At 36.5% G+C, this 10,093-nt stretch overlaps 1 protein-coding gene across 1 annotated transcript; it reads left to right on the top strand.

The window, feature by feature from the left end:
* Positions 1-3,096: 3,096 nt before the first annotated feature.
* Positions 3,097-6,264, top strand: LOC307124372 (nectin-3-like). Its single transcript, XM_079813521.1, has 5 exons — positions 3,097-3,206; positions 3,317-3,658; positions 5,215-5,514; positions 5,693-5,788; positions 5,889-6,264. The coding sequence occupies exons 1-5, from the start codon at positions 3,167-3,169 to the stop codon at positions 5,918-5,920; spliced, it is 810 nt and encodes a 269-aa protein (XP_079669647.1). The 5' UTR covers positions 3,097-3,166; the 3' UTR covers positions 5,921-6,264.
* The last annotated feature ends 3,829 nt before the right edge of the window (positions 6,265-10,093 follow it).

Here is a 10,093-nt window from a genome sequence, read left to right as displayed (position 1 = left end):
TAAAAATCCTCCAGGTCCCAAAAATTCTTCAGTTTCCCATGATTTTTTGCATATTTGAACCCTCTCCAGCAGTGACTGTATGATTTTGAGTCCTTTCACACTGAGGACAATTAAGGGAAGGGAGTAATTATAAACCATATAGAATTGTACTACCCCAAATAGTAGCATGGGGTAGTGCGGGTGGGTCACATCTTTACACTACTTAGTGAATGGGAACACTGATTTATTCCTGCGCTTACTGAATTCATTTGGCCGCTCAAAATATGGGAAAATAATAAGATGCTATTTTGCATATTGCCTGGTATGAAAAACAAATGATTCTCTAGTGTGTGTCATCAAAAAACAACTATATCAACATCCTTCTATACGTCTGAAAAAAAAAACAATCCACACACTTCCACATTAAGTACAAAACACAAGATGCTACATGTGGTTTGTTTGTTTGTGTGTAAGGTATTTTCTGTTTCATTCCATGAGTGAAGTTCCCCTTTAATAACCGTAAATAAATACTAACTTGTTATGCAATATTTGGCACTTATGTAATTTCTGTAACTGTGGGGGAAACAAAGTTGAATGCTAATCACTGATCGCAACCATGCATCTTAACTTTAACCCTTTAAATTAATACAAATTTATAATAAAAAAAGAAGTTCTAACAGGTATACAAAGATTTAAATGAATAATTAGAATTCTCTACAATTAAAAAATGTGAAAAATTAGAGGTTATGGGGAGTTTGATCTGCATCAGGCACAATCAAATTACAATATATGCAAAACGTAAATTTATGTCATGTCTCATTTCATGAGAGATTAAAAAAGAGCGATTTAATGGCATAAACAATTTGCACAAAATGATAACAAAAACATAGTTTAGTGATAAGATGCATTGAAAAAGAGGCAAGGAGAGTTCAATTTTGTACGGCTGTAACACCAATTAGAAAGGGGTTACATTTCTATCATACATGAGGTGACAAAGCTGTGAGTAATTTCACACTTGGCTTAAAATTGATTTTTATTAGATGTTGTTTAATTTGATATATGTACTCAAAACCTAAATGTAATTTAGTATAGGTCATGGTTGACTAGATGGGAAGATTTGTAACACTTTCAAATACATTACTGTCTGCACTCTGTGTACTTGACATTAATTCACACATTTATAGATATAAGTAGAATATTTCTAAACTACTTTAATGTGTAGCAGAAAATATTGGAATATTATATCAAAGTTTTTGAAAATGATATCAGAGATATAATAATTTGTTAAATTTGTATAGTGCTTTTCTGGGTACTCAAAGCGCATTACATGGAAGAGGGGAATCTCCTCAACCACCATCAATATATGACATGACACACCTAAATACTGACTTACAGGCATTTAAACAACACATTTAAATAGGGAAGTCTCGATAAATCAGCAATAGCAGAAGTATTAAAATAAGTTCCATTACTGTTAAATTAATCAGCATTATAAATAGCAAGTCTGAACTGAAATTTAAGCTATCGTTTATAGAAGTCATTTGCAGGCAAAGTGAAAGTATTTCAGAGCCTGAGGATTTATTTTGAAAGCGGAAGGCTTTTATTTTGACAGTAGTAGTGCAGTCATGAAATATTCCGCGTTATCTCATTTACAAGTCATGTGCTGGCCGAAACTCTATGAATCACACACGGATGTTTCATCTTGTGTTTTATAGTAAAACGTATGTGTCATTGTTTTACAGTATGGTCATTACTCATGTGTTCTGGATTACTTCGCTCATAAAATAGCAATACGACTTTGTTTTGCTTGCATTTCGGATAGTCGCCGCCGCTTGTGGATTTGGGAGGCAAGTTTTCGTTTACATCCTTAATATAGTACTCAATCTCCTAATTAGCACAATAGTGAAAATATAGCCTGTCATATTGAGATTGTCTGATATAGAAACATTGCATAAATGTAAAATGTGTGTTGCTAAATGTAAAAAAAAAAAAAAAGTTGCCAAATGTAAAAGCGGAAGTGATTTTATCATGAGTCAGAAGTCACATGTAGCCTTCTGTTTATTTCTGTGGAAAGTCCGGGATAAACCTGCCAGAAAATCCTGGAAATTACTCAAATATTTACTAGATAGATAAATCGATTAATGATACATTGTGTTACTAATATGCAAAAGATCATAAGAGTTCAACCCAACATCAAACAAATCAGTGCACTAACTTTAACTAGTGTAGATATAGGGAACCTCATAGCAGCAGAACGCCTAACTTTGAACAATGAACACATTCACTGGCCGCAACAAAAAAAAAAAAGAATTTTGGATACTTCCGTCAAATTTTGTGCATTATTTGTTATGTGATGGTGCTTTGATATTCTGACACCCATTATAATAAGTCTCTTATGCTCACCCAGGCTGCATTTATACAGTAAAACAGTAGTAGTGTGGAAAATGAATAATTATAATTATTATAGTTTTATGCTGTAATATTTCTTAAAATGTAATTTATTCATGTGATGGTAACACTTAATTTGTAGCATCATTACTCCAGTCTTCAGTGTCATGTGATCCTTCAGAAATCATTCTAATATGCTGATTTAGTGCTGAAGAAAAAATTCTTATGATGTGCCTTTCATAGAACTTATGCTGCTTAATATATTTGTGGAAACCGTGATGCATATTTTCAGGATTCTCTGATCAAAAGAAAGTTCGAAAGAGCAGCATTTATTTGGGGAAAATGTCACTTTTGATTGCTGAATAAAATTATTAATTTATTTCTACAAAAAAGGAACCCTTACAGACCTCAAATCTTTGAATGGTAGTATGTAACCATTTAAATAACTGTACACAAAGATATTAATATTATTGTAAATACATTATGCAAAAAAAAAAAAAAATTCTGAATGCATGTCTGAAATTTGTACCTTTCACCGTTTAGTCTCAAGTTTCACTGAAAAGGATTTGCACTGTTAAAACTTTAATTTGAATCAAGCATTCGTCTGCAATAAACACGATCGCGCCAAACACACTCAGGTTTCATGACATGTAGGCTACTGTACTCAAATGAAGAGCTTGGAAGCCAATAATAAAATTCCCCTTTTTCATTGTGTATCCTTACTGGAAGGGGGTGGGGATGCCCCAGATAAGCTATATATGTATATCTGCTCAGAGATGGAAACCAGAACATTTTAGACATGCTGCGCCTTCTGATCATATTAAGTTTGCTCATAAGAGGTCTGTAATTGATTTTTATGGCTAAATCTGAAACTGCTCTGGCTGGATGTTTCTAAACTGGATGGAGATGGTGGGAGGCTTATAACAACATAATTTTTTTTATTCCACAGCTTACCTTTCAGATATTGTAGCACGAGGAGACACAGATGTCGTGTTTGGTCAGGATGCTTCATTCTCTTGCACGCTGCCGTTCGCGTCTGGAGTCAAACATGTCACCTGGCAGCGGGTACGCGCGGATGGAAATGTACAAACTCTTGCTACATTCAGCGAACAATTCCAGGATAATGTGGATAAGGAGTACGTCGGAAAAGTCACTTTCCCTCTGGCGTCATTTAATTCAACATCTATTGAGATCAAAAACACAACATTTGAAGACGAGGCTTGCTACATTTGTTCTTTTAAAGTGTATCCATCAGGACCCAAACGAAAAACCTTTTGCCTCACTGTTAAAGGTAGGTAAATAAATACCTTTAAGACTAGGGCATATCAGTTTGGGGAAGGTTATGTATTTTGCCAAAACAGTGGTTTAATATTTATTTTGCCATTTTTAAATGGCTGAAAAGCCATTAATGGTATATATAATAGGCCAAAGGCAGGTTCCCATTGGGACAACTTGTATTTCCAATTGGGTGCATATGGTTGATATGTGTTAAATTATCTTTTTCCAGTGCAAAACCAGTGGAAATGTTCAAAGTGCCCCTGTAATGCTATTTTAAAGTTTCTTAATTTTGTTTTGGAGGTCTCCTACAATAGATATACATGCGTCCAAAAAACACTTTAATTTTCTCGTTACATATATTGCGGCATCACCTCTTTTCTCACAGTGTCTGAAACAGTTAAATCAAGGATCCAATCTCTCTCTAAACCCCTCCTTTCTGAGAGTCTACTCTGCTCTTATTGGTCATTGGCCCAGTCTGTTGTGATTGGTCTACCGCTTACAGCATGTTTCGGGAACCAAAACGCCCTTTACCATGTTTGAATTTCAACTACGGAGGCTTGCTCAGCACTTGTGTACTACAAACAGTATTAAAGGATTATTTCACCTCAAAATGAAAATGTCCTGATTATTTACTCACCCCAAGGCCATCCAAGATGTCCATGTCTCTTTCTTCAGTGGAAAAGAAATTAAGTTCTTTGAGGAAAACATTTCAGGATTTTTCTCCACATAATGGACTTCAATTGCAACCAATATGTTGAACGTCCACATCAATGCAGTTTCAAATGGCTTTGGAGTGCTTCAAATGGTCCTGCGTTATCCCAGCTGAGGAATAGGGTTTTATCTAGCAAAACGATCTGTAATTTTCTTTAAAAAATTGAAATGTATATACTTTTTAACCACAATTGATCGTCTTGTGCTGGTCTGCAACGAGCCAGGCATTACGTAACGTATGTTGCAATGGTCACGCCGAACTTTTTTACAAAGCGAGCGTTCGAAGACTAATACAAACGCTTTTAACAAAACAGGTAAAACAATGATAAATTAAATAATAAATATGTCATTCAACATACAATAAAATTTGAACGATCCTCCTTCTCCACACTTTTCCGCCCACGTTCGCCGTGACCTTTTGAACTTACGTTACGTAATGCCTGGCTCGTTGCAGACCAGCACAAGACGATCAATTGTGGTTAAAAATTATATGCATTTGAATTTTATTTTTATTTTTTTAGAAAATGACAGATCGTTTCGCTAGATGAGACCCTATTCCTCAGCTGGGATTGCGCTGTACCATTTGAAGCACTCCAAAGCCCTTTGAAACTGCATTGAAGAAAGAAAGACATGGACATCTTGGATGGCATTGGGGTGAGTAAATTATCAGGAAATTTTCATTTTGAGGTGAACTAATTTCTGCATGTGTAATTGCAAATGAACCCAAGTATCAGCATCATAGGGTTAAGATAGTATATATTGTGAACTTTGATAGACATTTTGAGCTTTGGATATTACATTGCATTGTTTAATGTTAAAAAATTGTACTTAAGTAATTATGTTGCTGGTATTTTCCAGGTATCTCAGAAATAACAGCGGAAGTGAATCCTTCACCCACCTCTGATCCAGATGTTGTAGTCTCATGTTCAGCCACTGGTAAACCAACTCCAACAATCCAGTGGAAATCCTTAGAGAAAGAGCTGAACTTCTTCAGGTCAATTAATTTCACAAACCTCAATGAAGACAGTTCAACTACCTATACAAGTAACATCACACTTCCACTGTCACAGTTTCGTGGGAAGCACGTGGAATGTTTTGCTCAGAGTGACAGCATGGAGAAGAGCTTGCAAATTTATGTGCCTGAAGATGATAATAAAGGTAACTTGATTTGACTTATGTAACGCAAGTGTTTGGGTGGTGGTTTAGTGGATTAAAAACTGCATGAGCTAATAATAAAATAAGCAAGCATTGAAATTCCAGAATTAAGCCAAACAAGATGCATTTTAATATTTTTAAATCAATATTTACATGAAAAAAAAATCTTTTTGTTTCACAGAAAATGTCACATTAAGAAAGTATATCATTCCGATGTTGGTCGTGGTTATCTTCAGTATTGTCATTATTGCCTTCTACCTTCACACAAAGTTAAATGGTAAGCAGAAAAATATTACTTTCTATCAGGACCGCATTTATTGTCATAAAGAACAGAATTGTTAAATATGTATATTAATAATTTCCTTTTTCCCCCCCAGATAAACATCAGATATCCGCTTGTACAGCATGAACTACTGGTCATCTGCCACTTTATTCAGAATACTTTTGTAGTCTGGTACTAAAAATAAACACATCATGTTTACATTTTTGAATAAGCTAATATTAATATAATCATATAAATAATATCTGTTCATATGAGAAACTGTATTTTCTACATCCTGCATCTGCACTTTAAGAACTTCATGATTAGTTCTTTCTACCTATTTTGTTTTATTTATTGTTGTGAGTATTGTGTATTGCATTTTGCAGAATTGTTTTATTTATTTTCTTTACCAAACCCTTCAGCTATATGTGAATTTTGTGCAGTTTTCAATAAAACAAAGTTTTCCAATAAAACATTGTTGTTGGACCCAGACATTCCTGAGGTGTCAGACTGTCAGTCATTGGTGGCTATAACAAAAGCACCAATAACAATAGCATAATTCTCATGAAATTCCTTTGTGCTACATTTGCCTATCTGCAACTATGAGTCAGCAATACTCTGAAAAAGTATTCAAAGGAAACGGATATACCTTATGAATAATATAGGAACTTCTCAAATGCCACTGACACAGGTACATTCATGTACTTCATGTAATGTCATATGCAGTGACACCCATTCCAGTGAATCACACTTTGAATAGATTTTTATCCTGAAAGGAAAGTCCCAAACGTATCCTCTGAAATGTAGAATGAATGCTTTCAGTTCTTTCCATTGCAGATGAAAGTTTCAGTTTCTTCCATGGGCATTAGTAATCAGATAAATCCTTTAAGATTCCCCACCCCATTAAATACAATAGAACTTTTGCAGAATGTCCTGTTCTTTACATAACAAAAGTGAATGGCCAATACAGCTGTCAAATTTCAAAATGGTCAAAAAAGCTACCAAAAAAGTAGTGCATTTTCCTTCTTTTATGTTATACACAGAATTAAATAGAAGTTATTCACTGAAAGTGCATTCCCTCTCATACACATTCAAACGTGGCACATTAAAGGGATAGTTCGCCCAAAAATAAAAATTATCCAATCATTTACTTACATGCCATCCCCAATGTACACTGATCAGGCGAGCTACTGTAGCTCAAATTGCTCAAGAAGTTTAATGCTGGATCTGATAGAAAAGTGTCAGAATACACAGTGCATCGCAGTTTTTTTGTGTATGGGGCTGCATAGACGCAGACCAGTCAGGGTGCCCATGCTGACCCCTGTCCACTGCCACCAACAGTGGGCACATGAGCATCAGAACTGGACCACAGAGCAATGGAAGAAGGTGGCCTGGTCTGATGAATCAACGTTTTTTTTTTTTTACATCACGTGGATGGCCGGGTACGTGTGCGTCGCTTACCTGGGGAACACATGGCACCAGGATGCACTATGGGAAGAAGGCAAGCCAGTGGAGGCAGTGTGATGCTTTACACTTTTCTGCTGGGAAACCTTGGGTCCTGGCATCCATGTGGATGTTACTTTGACATGTACCACCTACCTAAGCATTGTTGCAGACCATGTACACCCTTTCATGGAAACGGTTTCCTGGTGGCTGTGGCCTCTTACAGCAGGATAATGTGCCCTGCCACAGAGCAAAAATGGTTCAGGAATGGTTTGAGGAGCATGAGTTTGAGGTGTTGACTTGGCCTCCAGATCTCAATCCAATCAAGCATCTGTGGGATGTGCTGAACAAACAAGTCCAATACATGGAGGCCCCATGGCAACTGACAGGACTTAAAGGATCTGCTGCTAACATCTTGGTGCCAGATACCACAGCACACCTTCAGGGGTCTAGTGGAGTCCATGCCTCGACGGGTCAGGGCTGTTTTGGCAGCAAAAGGGGGACCAATACAATATTAGGAAGGTGGTCAAAATGTTAGGCCTGATCGGTGTATATAACTGACTTTCTTCAGATAAACACAAATGAAAATTTTAAGGAATATAATCCATCTCTGTGAGTCCATATAATGCAAGTGAATAGATAGCACTCAGTTGACGCTTGAAAAACCACAGTGATCATGAGTCATGACGGTAAACCACATGGATGAATCAATGTCTTCTAAAGCGAAATGATAGGGGTGTGTAAAAAAGCACTAAATTATGTTTTATTAACAAGGTTCGGGAGGAGCACGTTCAGATAATTGACACAAGTGGAGAGCACTCAGCTAATCAACAATAAGAGGTATATAGCCTACACAGCAGTCCTAGCTCCATTTTATTGACAGTCTATCAGCATCCCTCCACCACCCCTTCTCCACACTTTTGGTTCTAACCACTTACATACACGGGGGGTACTCTGGGTTCAGGCCAAATTCCGAACTCGAAGCCCTCCCCCCGGACAGCACGCCAAATACGTCTTTTAAATTTACTCTCTATAAATTATATGTAAGTGTGAACTTGTGAATATTTTTTACTCTAAATCATTGCTGTCAGTCTTTATGAGTGTTCACGAGAGGGACCTTGCGACACGTATTGTAAGTGCATTGTGAAGATGGTGTGAGAAGTGTGGGGTTAACAATTAATCCTGGCTATTCATAAACTGACATTTCACATTGTACATTCCTAAACCCTGGGTTAATGTTCTTATTTGCATATTTGCGGTGTCAGTGTCATTGATTGGATGAATGCAGCACGCAACCTGTTTAAGTAAAAGCTATAGAATTGTGCACCCACCTATTGTTGACTGTACTACGTGATGATTTTTTTACAAATTTCGGGAGGAGCACGTTCAGATAATGAAACCTATTAAACACAAGTGGAGCACATTAAGTTAATCAATTTAATCAACGATAAGAGGTATAGTATATACTGCAGATTTACCTCCTTTTCGTTACAGTTTTTTAGCATCCCTCCACCACCCCATCTCCTCACTTTGATTTAATAAACTCTTATTAGATGTCAACACAATCCGTAATACAATCCATAATAAAATCTCTATCACAGGGGGATACTCTGGGTTCGGGCCAAAATTCCGTGCCCGGAGCCCTCCCCCGGACAGCACGCCAAATGCGCATAATCTTTACTCTATTTAATTTGATGTAAGAGTGAACTCATAAATATCAAGTTTATACTGAATGGACATTTCAGACGATAAAGGTAAGAATGAAACGGTCTCTTCTTCACTGACATTTTTCCTCTCAAACACTGAATTTACTACAATGTGCAGTGTTTCCATGAAAAAACGATTGGTTGTCTGCTGCTAAGAGTCTAGCTGTAACATTCTCCAGAGCAGGGATTCAAAAACCCGGGTAAAAAGCGATGCTAAGCCCGCATCTAAAGCACAAGTGTGAAACGCTCCTTTACCCGGGGTTAAAAGAGGTGTTTAGAACGACCATAACCCGGGGTTAAACGCAGTGTGAAAAACCCAATTGATTCATTAATTTTTCAAGCATCAACCAAGTGGATTACATGGACATTATATGGACTCACAGAGATGGATTATTTTCCTAAAAAAATTGTTGTTTATATGAAGACAAAAAGTCATATACATTGGGGATGGCATGAGGGTGAGTAAATGTTCAGAGAATTTTCATTGTTGGGTGATCTATCCCTTTAAGCAATGCTTGAGAACTTTTTGGTTTACTTAACAGGAAGTACAGAACACTCAGAGCACTTCCTTCTGCGTGATTTCCAAAACTACTTTGCTAGAAATCCCGCCCTGCAGCTAATTTCATTGGTTAAGGTTACAGTGACGGGAAGGTTTAGGTATCATTGTTTGGTTACGTGTTTTTACGGTCTATGGTGTTTCGTGACGTGACCAACACAATCTTGTTATGTATAGTAATATGAACATTTCACAATCTTGTAATATGTTAAGTACATATAAATGATAAACAACACAGCAGACAGTGAAATATAAATATATTAGTTGATTACTTATTAAGTTCATCAGGCTTCTGGATTTTGATTAATCCACTGATAAATACAACCAACATCCTGGGTTTACATTATGTTAGCATTTTTATTTTATTTATTTAAATATGTCAATATATCCATTTGCTAAACAGTTAAGTGTGTGTGTATGCTTTTATGTATCTTATTCTGTAAAATTAATATTATGAAAAATCTAAATCATAGTGTACAGTGGGGAGTGCTGAATCTGAATGCCAGGGCCTTGTGAATACACAACTTTACCATAACGTGAGACAGCAAAAATACCAACCATTTCTGCATTTGCATTTTAGTTTCTGGGAAATGTTAGTCTTCCTGTTTAACATGG

The sequence above is a fragment of the Gobio gobio genome (assembly GCF_949357685.1).
Source record: "Gobio gobio genome assembly, chromosome: 3".
NCBI classification, from domain to species: domain Eukaryota; kingdom Metazoa; phylum Chordata; class Actinopteri; order Cypriniformes; family Gobionidae; genus Gobio; species Gobio gobio.
Note: the sequence above shows the minus strand (reverse complement) of the source record. Positions and strands in the feature narration are given on the sequence as shown.

Coding starts and splice junctions, on each gene's coding strand:
- LOC307124372 (XM_079813521.1), top strand. CDS start 3,167: ATGCTGCGCCTTCTGATCATATTAAGTTTGCTCATAAGAG. Junction 3,207..3,316: donor ATTAAGTTTGCTCATAAGAG/GTCTGTAATTGA, acceptor TTTATTCCACAG/CTTACCTTTCAGATATTGTA. Junction 5,789..5,888: donor CCTTCACACAAAGTTAAATG/GTAAGCAGAAAA, acceptor TTTCCCCCCCAG/ATAAACATCAGATATCCGCT.